The sequence below is a fragment of the Ruditapes philippinarum genome, unplaced genomic scaffold (genome assembly GCF_026571515.1).
Source record: "Ruditapes philippinarum isolate M1 unplaced genomic scaffold, ASM2657151v2 ctg14_1_1_1_1, whole genome shotgun sequence".
NCBI lineage: Eukaryota > Metazoa > Mollusca > Bivalvia > Venerida > Veneridae > Ruditapes > Ruditapes philippinarum.
This window is the reverse complement of record NW_026851921.1, coordinates 163,849-184,692: the sequence shown is the minus strand read 5'-3', so window position 1 is coordinate 184,692 and position 20,844 is coordinate 163,849. Positions and strand designations below refer to the sequence as shown.

The 20,844-nt window shown below is 31.0% G+C and overlaps 1 protein-coding gene across 1 annotated transcript; it reads right to left on the bottom strand.

Moving 5' to 3' along the window:
• LOC132742712 (MAP kinase-activated protein kinase 2-like) lies at positions 1–20,717 on the bottom strand. The gene is made up of 10 exons (XM_060731180.1): positions 20,450–20,717; positions 16,071–16,210; positions 12,131–12,195; positions 9,535–9,614; positions 6,583–6,709; positions 5,337–5,412; positions 4,283–4,407; positions 3,494–3,579; positions 2,439–2,519; positions 1–1,866 (listed from the first exon to the last, which is right to left on the bottom strand). Exons 1-10 carry the CDS (start codon positions 20,618–20,620, stop codon positions 1,702–1,704), a joined length of 1,116 nt encoding a protein of 371 aa, XP_060587163.1. The 5' UTR covers positions 20,621–20,717; the 3' UTR covers positions 1–1,701.
• Between the last annotated feature and the right edge of the window lie 127 nt (positions 20,718–20,844).

Genomic DNA, 20,844 nt, shown 5'->3' with positions numbered 1-20,844 from the left:
TTTTATATATAAATTTGTATTATCTCTTGTGTTATTTTTTTTTCAGATGTCGAAGCATTTACATCTAACAACAAAATTCAATTATCATGTTACATTAATACAGTAGAAGAGCAAAGATACATTTATTGATAAACATCTTAAAAATGAAAAAAAATCTAAGACTTGCAAGAAAGTTTGCAATGCACTATCAAATATTTCAAGAAAATTTAAAAATAATCTATACAGTATACAAACAAAAAGAGACAGACTTTTTACCATTATGGAAGAGCAACTACCTAAAAATGATATTCGTTTGTTCACTAAACTGGATATTTAATATTTCTCACTGTTATTTCTCGGGTATTTTTCGTGAGCAATGCGCACAAGTTCAAGATATCAAAAAATATCATAGCTGGATATGAATTTATTCCATGTTCATTAAAACACATTCTTTTTTTTTATTTCATATCCAGTTGATGCTTTTCAATCAGTACTACAATTTTTCCAAATGAGTGATATGATATTTATCTCACTCGAGTATATTTTGTAACTATTAAATACATGTAACACCAACATACTGTATACATTTCAAAATCTACTAATTGATATGCATAATATCGGTAACTTTGTAAATTTATCAAACTTCATTTCTCTGAACTAAAATATTTGATGAATTCCTAAAATGGTGGGATTTCAAATTGAAATCAGTAGTACAGAATTGACACAAATGTGTAATTCTACTTATTCAGAATGGTAAGATTTGAGAATTTATATTATATGGATTTAAAAAAGGAAAGAAATATATTCTCTTAACATATAAAACAGTACCGGTAAATTCATAATAACTTATTTACTTATACATACGATGGGATTTCAATATGTCTCTATAAATGTAGTCATGAAAAAGTAGACGATCATAAAAACAAACAAATACATATTTCCTATACCTTGAAACAGATCTTCACTAACTCTGTTCCTACACACACCTTTCATCATGTAGAAACATTTCATTCTTTAATATTATTGATAGAAATATTTTTTTAAATATGAATAACAATTTAAAAAGTTGGGGTATATAATGTATATAAAACAACTGCATAAAAAAGTGACTTAACAAAGATACATTTTACAAAAATACCAAGATTTAACATGGGTAAACAAATTAAACAATTTATTATTTAAAAGCGTTCCAAAAACTCTCATTTTCAAACAGACTGTTCCCATATCCCTTCAATTTTCACAAATTATAGCAAACAAAACTTAGTTTTAAGTTTATCATTTTTCATCATATTGTTTTGCTAAAACGTTATTATTTTTGTATAATTTCTATTATAAATGGATAAAGTTAAGTAAAACGTATTATCATCTGTTACAATAATTGGACAGTGCAAGGACTTGTTGCAAAATATCCGTACAATCTTCATCGAGGAGTTACTGCCATTCACAACAAGCCCTTGACATTTTAAGAACCAAAATGGGAAAATTTCGATTTTCATATCTAGGTGTAAAAATATTAATACAACGGTCAGCCTGATCTATGATCTCTGTTTTAAAACGTTTGTTACCGGTACAGTTTTTAAAATGTATTCTCGTCACACGATGTACTCATCATCAAAACGAACAAATTTATTCCGTTTAAGATTGTTTCAGTTCAGTTTCTATTCAATCACTTGTGCAATTCATTTTTACAGTGTGTTCATCTCAACTTGAAATATTATTGCATCACTTAGTCTCCATGGATGTCTCTTCCAATAGAGGTGGTGGACCTGGGTTTCCTGTTTTCTTCCTACGTTTCATCAACATCGGGTTTGTGGACTCGTCCAAATTTTTGATATTTATTTGATCATAATCCACTCTCATTGTGGCTAGTGCATTTGTCATTTCCTCCTGTACAACAGAAGAAAGATAAAAAATTGTAGCAAGTCACTAAAACTGATAGTTACATATTAACAGCATAAAGAATGATTGAAGTTTACATGATTTACGTCTTGTGTTAGTGACTATAACAATGTGACTTAAAAAAACATACACCTATCCCCTCCTGAGTATCACATGTTATTCAATGTTATAATCTTAAGCAAAGATTTATGGTGCTTTTCTCTATGTAGTATGTCAAATATATTAAAATTCACAATAGTTTTTTCATACATTTTAGATTTTCTGCAGTAAGTTAGAGCCGTTATTGACTACACACTACATTCTCAACACTTAACCTGCTAAATCTTCTGCAACATATTCACCAGCTTTGAATCTGGAACAGTCCATTCCAAGTTTAAGGGATATTTCAATATCAAAATACAAATGTTGATTAACTAACAGTTGGCTTCCATGGAAGTACAGACTGGCCATGTAATATATTGGTGGTTAAAGCCAGTCACTCTTGATTTCAGCAGGTTAAATCTCGATTCATTCTCTTATGAAATATCTCAAAATATATATTATTAGATAACAACATTAACCTGTACATCCATCCAAGTTTCTTCTTCTTCTCGTAACACCTGAGCTGACATTAATGGAGTTTGTGGCACTACTTGGTGATCCTGTAATCATGAAAATACACATGAACATTCACATGAACATACACATGAACATATAGATGAACATACACATGAAAATACACATGAACATACACATGCATTATATGCATCTACCTTTACATCCATTGAACAAAATAAACATCTATTATTTTATTTATACAGTAAACATCAATTTCAAATAAGGGAAACCTCTTTTACATAGTTGACATTTATTTTACATAATCAACACCTTTTTTTATATGGTTAACATCCGTTTTATAAATAGACTATCTATTTAATACCCTGAGCAAATCTTTCAGGCACTAGAAAAACTAGCAAACTGTCTATAGGACACTGATGCATCCACATTCCAATGTTTTGTCTACATACCAACAGCATGATAGCAAGTCAGTGGGTTGGATGGACAATGACCAATTAATATCCCCAATGAGAGAGGGCATAAGTATATATTAATTTTTATTATGTTTTTTTGGCTTTTTTTGTTGGGTTTAACATCATGCCAACAAGAGAGGGTATAAATACATATTAATTTTTAAGATGTTTTTTTAGTTATTTTTTGTTTTCTTTTTGTTGGGTTTTACATCGCACCAACAATTTATAGGTCATGTGGCGACTTACCAGCTTTACTGGTGGAGAAAAAACCTAAGGTGTCCTGTGCATTATTTCAGGCACATACAGGCACCTGAGTAGAACCACGGACGTTCTGATAGCTTCCACACATGGAAGAATCCAAAGTCCCTGTGGGGATTCAAACCCACAGAAGTCAACCACCTTAACCGCTCCAATATTTTATGATGCAAAAATATTATGACATATTTTTCATAACAAAAAACATTTTACATAAATAAACATCCATTATATCTAAAACAATAATTTATACATCGTCAATCAAAATAATTATATAATGTAACATCCAATTTACATTAAAAACAACATTTACTAATTTCCAACACAATGAATAATGTTTTAAAACTTACTGAAATCCATTTATTTCTCATGACCTGATCAATGGTAAACCTTTCCTCTGGAACTGTTTTCAATAAGCCTTTGATTAAATCTTTTGCTGTAAAATATAAAATAAGTTTATTAACGTACAACTTTTTTGTAAATATCATCAAAATAAAAAGAATGCTTCCTAAACTTGTGTTAAAGTGTGATTATATACACAGGATGCACTACCTGTGTGTATGATAATTTGTGCTTCTTTTTTTGGATTTAGAATTTATAATATATTGCTTATGTCTTGGTCACTCAGTTTTCTTCTTCTTTGTAAAAAGATGTAGGGGGCTGGTAAGTTCGGTGGGGTGGTTTATTAGGGGAGGAGCATTTAATATAAGAAAAAAAAGTGCTAAATGAAAATATTAGTTTTTATAATTTTTGTTTTGTTTTATCATTAATTTGTAATAAGCAGGAAAAAGAATCAAACACCGGCTATCGTCACAGACAGGAATATCTGGCTCTCCGGTAACTGTTTAGCGGAAACTAGGCAGAGCCTTGTTACCGCCATAAACAGTTACCCTCGAGCTAGATATTCCTGTCTATACCTGCAGCCAGTGTAAGATTCTTATAGTATCTACTTTGGCTAGAATCATTACAATAGTTGTTAAGAAGCAATTGCTATACAGAAGGTCTCTCTACAAAGGTTGCATTTTATTATTGTAATAAACATGATGGCAATATTGGTTTTTATGTTATAAAAATCCTTCATTAAAATACAATAGAAACATGGACTACAAGACTATACAGTCATCACATTGAGCACTGACCTTCCTTTGAGACCCTGCTCCATTCTGGATTTGGGAATTCATATTGTCCGTTCCTTATTCGTTTCTTCATTCCTGGTGATATAGCTGCCCCATGATTACTGTAAAATGGTGGATAACCACATAATCTGTAAATAAAACACATGTTATTGTTAAGTTTTTAAACTGAATGTCTGAGTGAAAAACTTCATTCAGTACTTTTATTCTAGGCCTGTAAAGTGTAAACTTTGCATTGGATATATTGGGTTTGGTTTTACTTCCCATCCAACACTGTAAATGTCATATGGCAACTTTCCAGCACGATTGTTGGAGGAAGATAAGGTGCCCTCATGTGAATATGGGCACCTGAGTAGAACCACTGACGTTCTGACAGTGTGCTTGATATCTTCCAACATGGCAGAATTTGAACCCACAGCAGTAAATAAAACACTTCACACGAACCCTATATATGACAATGTCATTTCAATATTATACACTTGTTCTTTTCTTTCACCCTTCTATTAACTCAAATACCAAAATCGACAGCATTTATAAAGTCAAACTTGATATACAAATACACGTTAACAATACAGTCTAACTTGCCCATGCAACCACAAGTATTCATCTACTTAATAGATCAAAACTGATTGTCAATAAATATCTGAAAGTCATTTTATTTCATTTCATCATTTATTTAGATTTTCAGAGCTAAATAATTATTACACATTTAAATAAATGAAGTTGAAAAACTCCGCAACACAAATGAAATACATTTTGACTTTTTCTTAAGAGAACGTTGCATTAAACAACCATTTTTTGTGTTTTGCTGAATACAAGTTTGACTGTAAATACAAAACAAATACAGCTAATTACATTTCAGGTAGGTGTGTGATCAATGAGAAAAGACAATAATTCAACACTAACTTCTCACAAGGTAACAACCATTTCTGATCACACATATGACAATTTATACTGACTTATTACTGTAGACAAGGTCATTAAGCTTCTAAGCCTTTATTACAATTCAGCTAGAACATTATTATTGTAAGCTTACACAGAAGAATGAGTTTATACTTACAAAATATACATTATAACACCTAAAGACCACATGTCACAAGATTTATCATATTTTTCTGGACCCAATACTTCCGGTGCTGAAAAAAAAGAAAAATTATTTGAGCCGCGTCATGACAAAACCAACATAATGGGTTTGCGACCAGCATGGATCCAGACCAGCCTGCGCATCCGCGCAGTCTGATCAGGATCCATGCTGTTCGCTTACTAACTCTATTACAAGAAGAGAAACTGATAGCGAACAGCATGGATCCTGATCAGACTGCGCGGTGTGCGCAGGCTGGTCTGGATCCATGCTGGTCGCAAACCCATTATGTTGGTTTTGTCATGACATGGCTCATTTTCTTTTTTGTTTCAGGTTTAATTGATTTCGTTTAATAAACATATATATATTTTTTAAATCAACAGTACATGTATTGAAACAAAACATTGTTATGAAACTAACTACACATGTACATTTCGATGATAATTAGTATTTAAACATACAATTCCAATTACATTATGCTAAGTAATGAATCATGAAAATTTAACCATTAAAGACATACATAAAACATTGACCTTTACACTTTAAATTCCTCAATCTTAATATTGTCTGACTGATTGCTTATTTGACAGTAAACAAATTATAGATTGTGATTAACCTTTAATCAAGCATGCTTTAAACTTGCCAAAATTACACACTCACACAGTTAACCATTATATTGTTGAATTTATGTAATTGATTTTCTAGCTTTGAAATTAGAGAAGTCAAAGGATTTTAATATCAAAATACAAGAAAAGCTGTTGGTAGGTCAGCATGCTTGAATATTCTAAGTGCTTGATAGTAAAACAAGAGCTTCAATGATGTAGAGTTTTTTTACTTCAAAAAGGGCTATAATTCTGAAAAAATCCATGCTAGAATTATGGGCCTTGGATAGTGACCTCCTATTATGCTTTCAAATCATTGTGTGAAGTTTCAATTCATTCTCTTGAGTAGTTTTGGAAATAACAATTTGCACCCAAAAAGTTAACCAAAGAGTGATACCGACGATGGGACAAGTACAATAGCTCTCCCTATTAGATAAATATTGAGTTACAAACAGTATAGAGCCTGGTCAGACTGCAGGGATGTGTACAGGTTGGCCTGGCTCTATACTGGTGGCTAAGGCAAATTGAAACACATTGGGTTTACGTTAGGGTTTAATACTTATTGCACAAGAAACAAATTTAAGATTATTTTAGTGTTGAAAATTGAATTATTGAGTACTTACCAACATAATACGGAGTATAACATGGAGTTTGTAGGGATTTATAAGCTAAAAGTTCTTTGGCAAAACCGAAATCAGTTAGCTTTATAATTCCATCAGGACCTTTAGAAGAGTATAACAAATTCTCTGGCTGAAATATACAACAATGTTTACAAATTACAACTCAGTTAATATAAATAATATATACTGTACATTTGTGATTTCACTAACTAGCAATGAGTCAGTCCATTTCAAAAGACAATTTCAATTATAAAGGGCAGTGAACACTCAATATATAATGACACTCATTTATTTCATGGACAGTTCAGTACACAATGATAAAACCTTCACTAAGCAACCAAGTTTTCTTACTGACAAAGCCATGTTTGTTGCCCACTTTTATTTTTTTTTTTTGATATTTAAGTCCCTCAATCTCAAAATGGATACCTATATAAATAAGTTTAAACATTTTATTTTAGCATGATCATTATGATTGTAAGTTTGAAGCTTTTTGATTATCTCTCTAGCCCACTTCCTGGAAGTAACCAGTACTAGTGCCATAAAAAAAGAAATATGGTTGTGACTGCAGTAGGGCTTGAGACCCAAGAACCCTGAATTGAGAGGGCACATACCTTAACCACTTTGCCACTGCTCCCATTAATTCAAAGCAGGCCAAGTAAATTATATACATGTAATTCAGTATAGTAATGGTTAAATATATCATATTATGGAATATAAAAACAGCAGCATTTTTTAAATTTTGGCAATTTATATACTGATCATTCACAAAATTGACATTGCTAAAAATAAACAGGAGCCATATATAATTTTATCAGCTATAGTAGTAGTAAGTATTTATACAATTTATTATCTAGTGGGTTACAACCATGGTTAATGATATGAGATAAAAAGTTACAATATATCACACACTGCTGATCATCTGAATTACATTATTATTACACAACCACAAAAATATTTTAAAATGTATGAAATTTTATCAAACCATTCATATTAATGTTTCAATAATTCATTCGGAAACTTTACGATACAAGATTTTTTATCAGTGATTATATGAGATATTGACAAACTATGTCAAAATGATTTGAGCCGTGTCATGACAAAACCAACATAATGGGTTTGCGACCAGCATGGATCCAGACCAGCCTGCGCATCCGCGCAGTCTGATCAGGATCCATGCTGTTTGCTATCAGTTTCTCTATTTGTAATAGGGTTGGTAAGCGAACAGCATGGATCCTGATCAGACTGCGCGGATGCGCAGGCTGGTCTGGATCCATGCTGGTCGCAAACCCATTATGTTGGTTTTGTCGTGACACGGCTCATTTCATCATTTACTTAATCAAGCAAGAATTATCATATGTTTATCTATTATCTTCAGTCAAGTCAGAATATGTATAAATACATCATACGACGGTTGATCTACTATAAATAAATCCCGCGTCTCATTACCACTGTTTACATGACAACCATCTAGTGTCATTTCAACATTTTAATCTTGACAACCTTTCAAGTCTGTCATGTGTGTAACTTCTGTAAAATTCATACAATTATGACACTGGACTCACTTTAATTTTAAAGGCCCATTCTGCCACAGAAATGCTTTAATTTAGTTTGATAATTTTGGTGTACTTTTATAGTATCCAAAAAGTTGGTCAATTACCTGAACCATACATTTCATCTGCTGCTTTTTGACAATAAGTACTGTTAATATGAATAAATATTTTACATGGAAGTCAAAATACATTTTGCTACTTTTATGACGAATTATTTCACATTGACTGCTACTTTCTCTAGTTAACAAGCATCTAACATTCTCTAAAACCATTTGATCAACATTATCAAAATCATGTTTGCCCTTTCTAAAGAAGTAAAAATTTATTTGTTTCTGAGATATAATGTGCCTTTAATTCTTTTGTAACATATCAACTATATATGAGAGAATTCACAAGGCATTATGTCATTAACTAAAGAAATATCTAGCAAGTACATGACAAATATCTTTATAAAATTCAATGGTCTCTTATTTGTGGTGACCTTAGACATAGAAAGAAGCGTATATACGGTACTCAATCAAGATATAATAGCTTTGATAGCATTGATGCACAAGTCAAATATGGCAAAAATGTGCGAATAAATTTTATTCATTCATTTCCTTCAATTGTATTTAACTTTTATGGCAAAAATGTGCAACCAAGGTTTACTCACTCATTTCCTTCAATTGTATTTAACTTTTATGACAAAAAATGTGCAACCAGGGTTTATTCAACTTTTTCCTTCAATTGCATTTTTTTTATCTGAGTAACTTTTCAAACATTTCTTCCACAACAATAATGCATGATACATTCCCTTAAATGGTAGGTTTGGGAAAAGAGAATAACCTGTCAACTTGCCTCCAGTATTACATAATTAACATGTAACAAAGTAACAGCATGTATAATATTTTACATTCAAACACATACATGTATATAACCCAGCTATGTACTACAATTGGAATTACATGTCAGGCTGAGTATTAAGTAACATTCATAAACAGTGATGTCAATATGGTGTCAGCAGAAGTGGAAATACAATTTACTCCCCTGTATTTTTATTCTGAATATTCATGATAACAGTAATTTTAACATATGATAAAACATTTCAGCATATCAAGCTGATCCAAGTATGGGATACACACTCATTTAATATTTGAACAGCAACAACTATTTTGATAAAATAAAATTAAATGTTCATATTGATTATTCATTTAAATTACCTTAAGTGGCGGCATGATTAACCAGTAATATATCTAGCTATGTGCGTTCAAACCCCATCAGTGCAAGCTGTTGTTTCCTCGAGTAGGAAACATTACATTCACTGCTCAGTACTGGTGGGTTCCAGGAATGTATTCGAGAGTGGGTCTATAAGTTTGTAGTTTTTTAAACAATCAAAATAAGATAAATTCTGTATTAACTAACAAACCTTCAAATCCCTGTGTGCTATATTCATGGAATGTAGGAAGTGTATTGCTTTTACTATATCACTAATAACTGCTGCTGCCTCTGAAAGAGAGAAAATTAACATATTACTTTTAGACTTAATCCACATAAAATCATATTTAATGTGTATATCCAACTAGCCTACCTTTAACTTGGGTCTGCTTATTGTCTTTAAGGGGTATGATATCAAAATACTTATTTTATAAGTGGGGGTGGGGGTGGGGTATGATATCAAAATGTTTGTGTTAAAGAACCATGAGGGGTATGACCTCAAAATGCCTATTTAAGCAACTATGACTAAGGGGAATGATATCAACATATTAATTTGGTAAAGGAACCATATATATGCTTCTGTTAATCAAAGATCAGGGGTATGGTATTGAAATGTGTGTGTAAAGGAACCACTCAAGATTTCAATCAGGGGTTTAAAAAAATACACATACAATATAATGTGGTGTGTTTATCACTTTGTCCCCAATATATCACAAAGGTTCAGTGAGACAAGATCAAGTTATTCTTATATTACAAAAGAAACCTGCTATCAGAAAGATACCCCACACGCTACAGTGTTCACTGGTAAGAGGATCATGATAATGATTAAATGACCTTTTAAAGCTTACAGAATACAAATGAATAAACTAATCTGTGTTGTAACAGATTTCTAAAACATTAATCATAAATGCAATTTCTGCCATCATGTGTAACTAGTAACGCTTACGTGTGGAGGAGTTTACCAAAGTAACACTAACTGTAACACGTACGTGCCATTCTTCATAGAAGAAAATTATGAAAAAGGAAAAGAAAGGGAAAGATTTAAAATAGCACTACTTCATAATCTAGTGCCATGACAAACATTTTAATTGCGGAAAATTACCCTTAAACTGCTGAATTTGTGTAAAAGGACTTGCCCAGCTTCTATTTTTGGAACTGTCAATTATCATTTAAGGGGATATCAAGAGGAAAACTTGAATATGTTCAGCCTACAGTATAAGAACCTATTCAGACAGCACTGATGTTCAGGCTGGCCTGGTTTTATACTGGTGGCAAAAGATAATCACTTTCAGTTTCAATGTTTAAGGGTTTACTTTCACAGTAAAAACTTCCACGTGCAAAATTTCACGATGTGAAGTATGTAGTCTATTATTCCGATAATAAGTATAATTAACCATTTATTGGTACACGTACATGTTGAAGGGTTGATTGCTAATTCTCAGAAAATTAAAGTTACTTAACACTGAGGAAATAAACTGTAAATTCATTTCAAAGTAGCATATTCTAAACAATACTGTATCTTAAAGATCTTTCACTTATTCCCATTAAAATTTTAACCAAACCCTTGGAATTTTGATAGCACCAATTACTGTCAACAATCTTAAGAAGGATGAAAAGACCAACTAGGTTTCAGTAATTAAGATATGGCAAGTTTTACTAGTAATTTCTCAGTACTGATGTGGCATAAATAGACCTGGTATTTTTTAATCATAGCAAATGTAATCAATTAAGATACAGTCTTTTTAAATATGACAACTCAAAAGAAATTAATTAATGACAGCAACAACATGACAATACAGTTCAACCTCTGAAGAGTTACCCTCCTTACAGCTACCAGCTAATTATAACAACAGTATCAATTCTTCCCTATATAAAACTTCACAATAAATTTAGCCTCTGTAGTACAACCCCCTTCAGAAAGAACCAAAATCATTTTCTCCCAAAGGATGTTGTTCTACAGGAGTTATACTGTATTTTATACCTGTTACAATGATGTATTCACAAAAGTTAAAACCAAACATTTTATATCTGTTACAATAGATTGTTAACAAACTATACTGTACTTCATTAATCTGATTTAAATTAATATCATACCCTATAGGTACACGTCTAACAAGAGTACCGTATAACACATAATATACATATCAAAAAAGGATGAATATCCCCGATCCATGTAGCATAAACTTTGCATATTTTATGTAAAATATAGCTCAATTTACTGTACCCTCTTCGTATCACTATAATTATCAATGTGTTTAAAACTTAACAGCTTTCTTTAGGTTGACACATTAATATTATAGATATCATAAGCTCACTTGAAATTTGGCAATAGTTTAAATAATACTACCAATTCCTTAATTTTCAAAAAAAAGATGCATGCATCCAGATGCGTCAAAATAATTCAAGATAAAAAAATTTGAGAAAAATGCTTTAAGATTTTAAGAAAAGTCAAAAGATACAAGTCATAATTTACATATTATAAGGATGTGCGATAAGTGACTATATTGCAGTACTTATCACTAGTACTTACACAGTAAGAGCTGTTTTTGCATAATTTGTCCGCTTTTTGGTAATTAAGGTGGATTGTATGTGCTGTTTGCAATGTGTACATTACTTTCCTTGTTCAATTTACAGTATTTTACTTTAAAATTTTTATACATTTTCACAATTGTTATGAAAATTGTCATAGTGCTCTAACATAAGATAATAAATAAATCAATTATTACATATATTTTTTCTGTAAATTACAATCCATGTGCAGGTAATGTAAACTATAAGGTGTATTAGAAAAGTGTAAACAACTTTACCTCTTTCAGTGAAAGCAGAATCTGCTCTTTCTTGTATTCTACTAAACAGTTCACCTCCTTCCATACTGTAAACAAATAAAATACATAAATTATACACAAATTATATACTTTTCAAACATCAAGCGCACCCCTGAGATTGTATATTTTCTAGTTTTATTCAGCTCTTAACTCTGAAAATGATTACTGTTTCAACCTTAGTATGCTAGGATATCCTGTAAATCACCTTAATGACCTTATTTTGACTATTTCTGTTACCATAGCAACAACAAAAACCTCCACAATTATAATCATAATCCCTATATAACCAGTACCACAGCTTCACATAAATAAAGATTCATCAATATTATATTACTTGTATTCCCTTAGTTATCCCAGTGACCATCTTTTAGTGCCTTATTTTGACTTCTTCTGTCACCATAGAAACAAGAATTCTGACAGTGACTGAAGGAAACATTATATAATGTGCATCATCTCCAAAATCTTACTTATCACATACTTAGTTGTTTTATAATGAAACATACATGTGACTGATTTTTAAGTTACAATACTGGATAATCATGATTCCCAAATAGCTGGATGGTTGGACAGAGGCAATGGTAAACTATAGGACACTTTCCTTTAAACATAAAACTCGGTCCCTTCAGGATATTGTGTTCTCTTAAACAGCTTTACAAATATCTTTATAAAATAACATGCATTTAAACGGTTGTGTTATTTTTTACTTCAACGTGAGAACTAGGAAGTTAATAATTGTGGCTCTTAATAGCTAATAATCATGTATACATATACACAAATATTCATGTGTAAAATAGGATCATCTAAACATTATGCTATCTGCCTAGTTTCTGCTCATTACAATTTGTACAATTCATAATGTTTATACAAGGCTGTCAGATTGTGTAATGTGCAGAATGTTAAGTACAACAGAACATTACATGCTACTTGTTCAACTTTATATTTCATGTTTTCAGTTCTATTCTCCAACATTGTAACACCCCCCCCCCCCCCCAACACACAACATGCACCCACTTAGTTTAGTAAGTGATTGCATGCAAAATTAAGACTAAGTGAGTTCACATAAATAAACTACCATAATGACATAATGATACGGAAATTTAAATCAAAGACATGTATATATAATTAATACAATTATAACTGCAAAGTAAATGTTTTAAATTAATTTAAGGAAATTAAGTACATAATGAATATGAAAAACAATAGATAATCATCATAGCTCTTTTATAAACTCTGAATATATTCTAATCTTTTTTTGTGTGTTTTTTTTTATACTTTTTTTAAATCCATTCCCTCCCAAAACCTCTTGATAATGATAGTAGGCACATTTTTTTAAACCGACCCCCTCCCCGAACTTCTTGATAATGAATTTAGGCACTCTTTCCCTTCCCTGAACTTTTTGATAATGAATTCAGGCATTTTTTTTAAACCCTCCCCATTGTGGAACCTCTTGATAATGAAATTAGGCACAACTTTTATGAACCCTGCTAAACTTCAATCATTTCACTTTTAAACTTTCTGCAACACCAAATAACAATATACATTATGTAAATTTAATCATTAAGATGAAAAATGTACATAGAAAATGTAAAACAGACTTGTTGAAACATGCAATGTGGACGCCTTAGATGTAATGCATAACAGTAACCATAATTTCAATGGATAATTCAAATATTTAAATGTACATGTAATGAGTAGTAATATTTAAACTTTAAACCAGAAACTGCTAAATTTCTTGAATAAACTTGTCCAACTTTGAAACTGTCTATTATCTTTATTTAGGATATGAAGATGTTCAACTTCACCTTACAGTATCATGCTTAACTAAGCTGCATGGATGGCCGGGCTCTAAACGGATGGCAAAGGGTTTCAGCTTGTTAAAGGTTAAATCTGAATAAACATGTTCAAAATGGCTGACTGACAGGAAGTGTCGATTATATAACTGCTTCACTTCAGATTCCAAATTATATTACCCATACTATAACAATGTTTTCTTAATTAAACTGTCATTAACTTATATTACACTACAGCAAACTAGATAAACTGCCAGCAAATATATAAACATATATTATATATCTTAAACATCTGTTTTAAATGATTACCGTTTCAAACAAAAACTTAGAAACTTTAGAGCATCTGTTCAAAAGCATGGTTTTGGTTTTCAAATCAACATACAGTACAGTAACTGTTATTAGTTTTCACTCAGACTCTATATTCTAAACTTAATCCACTTTAATAGTATAAATCGCCTAGATTAAGTCCACCTTTTAATGAAAAACTGGAGTTTTAATCAATAAAAAGCTTTTTCCGTGCTTCTTTCGTATACTTAACAAAGAAACATGGAGCAAACAGCCAACAACAGATTTTTTTCAGAAAATGACAAAATTTTGTCATCATCAGAAAGAGGAATAAGCATGGAACACCATCATGATCAACAAAATAAAACACTATAATAGTCAATACAAAGAAAAATTCATCTTTGAAACAATAATAAAACAGACTGGCCAGACAGTAAAACATAGCTACATTGAATTCCGGGCTTATGAAAATTTTAAGAAGATCTAAGATTTCACACTTTGGAAAAAGAATTTGGGCTTGTAAATTGAAACATAAATTTTAAATTACTGATAAGAGTAACAAATAGAGTTCCAATAAAAAAAGTTTTAAAGGAAACTAAAAGAACATTTTTTTCCCCTCTAAATTAAGTGAAATTGTCTATGAGCACTTAGCAGATTTTTATAGCATTTAACCAAACACGACATAATTTGTATCCCTTTAATGGGCATTCTGTTACTAATGGACAATATACATGTACCAATACTTAAAATGGGCATACTGTATGGGTAATAATTAATATACCAATACCTTTAATGGGCATACCAATACTTTAAAAGTACATGAACTCAGTATAGTACGATTTTTACCATGTATCAAATTACATACATGTGTGTTAAATTGCACAACAAATAATGCTTTACATATCACCGCTTCTAGTCTGTCAAGTATTTTAAACTCAGTTAATAACTTACTTAAACTTAATATGGAAACTTCAGATAAAGACTAGGTCTGATATGTCTCTATATATATGTACAGATATCATCAGAAAACATTATCTTATCAAATCAAACTTTAATATCGTGTACACATGTTATATCAATTACTTGCCTACAACCAATATAAACTGGTGTTGGGATTCAGACACCTGGCATACATATATATTGTCCATCGGTAATGCTTAGTACATAGACATACTCATGCTGCACATACTGATACATGTGTATTATTTAGAACTAAAACAAACTGAATGGTAGCTTTTTTTTAGAAATATACATTCATGTATGTGCATTAAAATGTTGAAAATCTTAAAAGCTAACATTTGGTACATGTAACAAATGTACAAATGTATAATAAACTTATAATTAATCAAAGGGTACTTTGTGGTGACATTTTTAGATCATTAGCAAGGTTCTGATATAAATTTCAGACAATGTACATGTATTGGTATTATCTCTTCAATTATAAATACCACAATCACCCAGTAATAATAATGGTTACCAAGTAATACAATACCTTTTAACTAGTCATAAAGAGCGTGTAATAACCTAAAGTTTCATTAAAAATTCTGAAATAATTTATAAATTGCGTATTGGATATGAAAATTGTAATGTGGTAACAAATGAGCCGCGTCACGACAAAACCAACATAGTGTGTTTGCGACCAGCATGGATCAAAGCCAGCCTGCGCATCCGCGCAGTCTGATCAGGATCCATGTTGTTCACTAACCAACTCTATTACAAGTAAAGAAACTGATTGCGAACAGCATGGATCCTGATCAGACTACGCAATATGTTGGTTTTGTTGTGACGCAGCTCAAATGTCAAGATGGACCAAGTTAATATCTGTAGAAATAAAATATCACTCTCACCATTCCATGACAACCAGTAGACATTTCTGACCACCGTATGTGTTTTCATATACATCAATAATTTTCACGATATGTTTGCACCCTGAGGCTCTCCAGTGGAGGTCAATTTCTCTCCGCGCTTTTGGCACATCTCGGAGAACCTGCAAGAAACAAATTTCTAACGTTATGTTCATTCCATTACTTTCTTCTACCTTCTTTTTTTGAATATTTTTTCCATCAACTGGAAATTCAAATGTGGAATTAAAAGGAATTATGCATACTTTGAACACAATAATATTTTGCAGTGCATTGCATAAAAAATACAGTCATAAATAAAATGTCATTTGAACACATGCCAGCGAGGTACAAATATATTATAATTGTTATAAAGAATCAAATCAATAAACATGTTATTTATCTTAAATACACATGTATCTGCAAATAGGGTAAATGGCTATAGAGACATAATCAATCTTCTTCAACATTTGCTTTCTTTTTAGATTTAAATATTTATGTTAATGCCCCATTTTGATATATACTGTTACAACAAAGTAAACATTTTTAGGTTAAATCTCTACATTAGAATCATTTAACTTGTTACTCATATACATTACATGTATGTAATATGACTTAGTACCAAAAGATATATGAGTTAGTATACAAATTACAATGTACATGTATACAATTCTATATGGGTATCATTTACAGTATGGTAACAAAATCTCCTTTGAAATAGGGTACCTTTCAAAAAAAAAATTAGTGGAATGCATGACTGTTCATGACACAATTACATTAACATGTTGTATAAACCTTTAACCCCTTACAATCTTTTGGATGTTTTAAAGATTTCAATATTTGGTGTGACAGGCTGGCCTAGACTTATACTTATGTCTCATTGGTTCCAACTGGTAAAGGGTTAACTGCTACATGTATGTATTATTTATAATACTGCAAGTTTGTAACATTGCTTTTCAACGTTTATATAGTTTTATATACACCCTGCTGTCAATTTTAAATTTATGATATTTTTTTCATTTTTTTTTTCTCTAAAAAAGGAAGTTTGCTAAATATAAATTTGTTGTGAAGATTCCTGCTAGGTTATACAAATATATAAAAATTTATATATATATATAAATAGTTGTTAGATATATTATAACCCTTCCCTAGCAACTTGGGTTATATTTCCAAACAACCATTTATATATACTAGGGCCTGTCAAAATTTTTTATTGTCTATACAAACTTGAAAGTACCAAATATTACAATAAAATGTAGAAGTATTATCTTAATAACAATACTTATATGAGCCGTGTCACGACAAAACCAACATAATGGGTTTGCGACCAGCATGGATTCAGACCAGCCTGCGCATCCGCGCAGTCTGATCAGGATCCATGCTGTTCGCTTACAAACCCTATTGCAAGTAAGAAACTGATAGCAGACAGCTTGAATCCTGATCAGACTGCGCAGATACGCAGGCTGGTCTGGATCCATGCTGGTGGCAAACGCATTATGTTGGTTTTGTCGTGACACGGCTCAAATACTGTTTGTCGTAGTTGTGTTTTTTTGTTGTTGTTTTTTATAAAGAGACAGTAAAGTGTATAGATCAAAAAGTCAGGAAAAACTAAAAGGGACTTTGATGTTTCAGATCTTGTGACTAACAAATTACAACCTCTTGTTAAACGAGTTCTGTCAACATTTAGTATCACATTTTCCATAACAAGGATCTCTTATATTTATTTAGAGCACTAAATTTTCTTTTTCTATTAGACACTGACCAACAATCTAATGCTTAACCTTAACTGTCAAGGTTTAACTTTTCAAAACTTTATTGACCAACAAAATAAAGAATAGTTGCACGTTAGTGCTTTCAAACAAATTTAACTGTACTTCTTCCAAACCTTTATTGGCAAATAACAATGTTGTTCAATACCATATGGCTAAAAACAATAATATACATAAACATTATCACCAAAATCGCCGATACATAGAGAGTTCCTTCCGTTTAAAATACATTTTGTTCTGACAACAGACACCATACCATCCAAATAGCTCAGTCTGAGCAAAAAACAAACTTATAAATCTTAGTCTTTAACTTTAACAAATTTAAGGCCAACAGTAATTTATAATGACAAAATTTTTAACTAAAAGCTACAGTAAGTCACCAGGTTATCTGAAATGTCCTAAATCTGTGTTAAATTGTTTAACTGATTATATAATTTTCACGGCATATGATACAACTACTTTAATACACAGTGACTGTGCCAGGTCATAAAATATTATCTTTAATTTGATCAACGATACCTCAATTTTAATCATGTTTATTCTCCCCACAATTTATGATCACAGCCTTACAGGTAGCTGAAATTATCTCCCTTAGTACTGTTTTATCAAACTTCATTCCAAGTAAATGATAATTATGTTTAGATAAAGCGGAATGTCCCAATTCTTAATATGTTTCAATTGTTAGATAAGTTAATTGTTCCAATTCTTAGTCACCAATTTATAGATAACATAAAATGTTCCAATTCTAAAATATTGATTCTTAGATAAAGTAAAATGTCACTATGTTAATAGCTGAATAAAATCTTCAAGAGAGATTCATACTCTTTAATAATCAACATTGCAAAATGCAGAACTTCTATTAAATTTACACAAAACTTGTATATCCGTAAATCCCTTATGCAATTATAAATGAAATTCAATTTTTTTTAATGACATCAGGTTTATGTTTCAATTCTTAGATAAGTTAATTGTTCCAATTCTTAGTCACAATTTATAGATAACATAAAATGTTCAAATTCTAACATATTGATTCTTAGATAAAGTAAAATGTCACTAAGTTAATAGCTGAATAAAATCTTCAAGAGAGATTCATATTCTTTTAATAATCAACATTGCAAAAATTAGAACTTCTGTTCAATGTACACAAAACGTGTATATATCTGTAAGTCCCTTATGCAATTGTAAATGTAGTCAAAGGTTAAACTAAATTGTATGGTTATAATTGATGAAAATGTTTGTATTGATTATGATATAATGGAATGATGAATTCCAGGTTCAAGCTACATTTGTAGCCAAGCAAGAGGATAGAAAGTGACTTCTCACTTCAGACAGAATAGATTTCTTACACAAAGACAGGAAGGAATTGGTTTTAAATTGTATTCATATTACAGGCTAAATTGAATCTTATGTCAAATATAAAAAAAAAATGATATATCAATTTATTTCATGCTTTCCACTGTTCTATTGAAATATATCAGATGATTATATTCTGATAAACCACTAGTGAAATTTATAAAATATAATTTTCACTGTAGCCAGACTATATCTGCATGCGATTGAAAAGAAAATTATAACTTAATGGAATAACAGGCGTGCGTAAATAAATATTAAGAGATTGCAAAAAAGATCATAATTTTCTATTCTAAGGTACAATATTAAAACGAATCCGGGTCAGCTCGGCCCTAAAACATACTCGGCCCCCGAGTCAGCTCGGCCCTATTCCAACTCGGCACGGGTCAACTCTGCCCACTTTTAAAAAAGGGTAAAGGACATCAAAGGACTCCTATTGTCACGGGCTATTATTATCAATCAATGTGTATGTTAAAGATACCAAGTAATTAGGTGATAATTATGATTGACTTATTCATTCAAATTTGATTAGTGACCACGTGCAATTAATTAGAAGCTTATGCTATTAAGTAAACACGTTTTTGTTTCATTTTTTTTTTTGAAAATTACTTTACAAACAAAATGTATCTAAGGAAACACATTTTTATTATACCTATATTCACAGGCACAAGTATCGTACCTGGGAAGAAAGAATATGAAGTTATTTTATCAATCTGTTCATGTTTTTTCTTCCCAGGTTCGATAATCGTGCCTGTGTCTATATTAATTTTATCGAATCTGCAAGACAAATAAATAACTTTTTTTCTAAATATACTTTATTTCAGCAGAAGTACAATGTATAATTATATAATGATAATAAGATATTTCTTATTATTCATTTACCTTAACAACATGCAAAGCAAAGTAAATACGTTATAGGCCTATATATTTTTGTAAAGTGGGCCGAGTTGACCCGTGCCGAGTTGACTCTTTTCCTATTGAAACAATATAATATATGTACACATTTTAACACTGTTAAGGGGCAATCATATAGCAACAACATCACAAATATAAATAAGACTGAAATAAAACTTATTTCCTGAAAATCTTCTTAATTTTACAAGTCCTGTACCCTGTTAACTTTGTAATAATATTGATATAGAGTATGATGTCCATATACTATGACCAGTTCATCTTTCGTTCACGTGACATGTCCCAAACTTATGTCAGAACATGCCAGTTTATTGAATTGCCAAATTTATTTTCATAAATACACAAAATGATAACCTTCAGGGCAAATTTCTCTCCAGTTTTGTGAGAAAAACACTCCACTACTTTCCCATTTATTCCTAAACCTAACACACTTGCTGTCACTCTATAATCTTGACTGATTGAAGTCTTTTTTGGTTGTAAGTTCCCAAATTGTCTCGATTGAGTTTCGCCCATCATATTGAACATATTAAGATAGTTACAACACTTTTAAGTCTGAAATTAGTAAATTTCCGACATCTGTGCTTTACAGCACCCTTAATTGCGTAAAACGTCATCAGTTTACGTTGTTTGATGTGACCTTTTGCGATAAGGCCGAATGACATCAATTCTAAATTTAGTAACAAAGCGTTTGTATGATTGCGAAAGAGAAAAGGACCTAATGGGGTTTGTTTCCCCCATTAAAAAGAAAT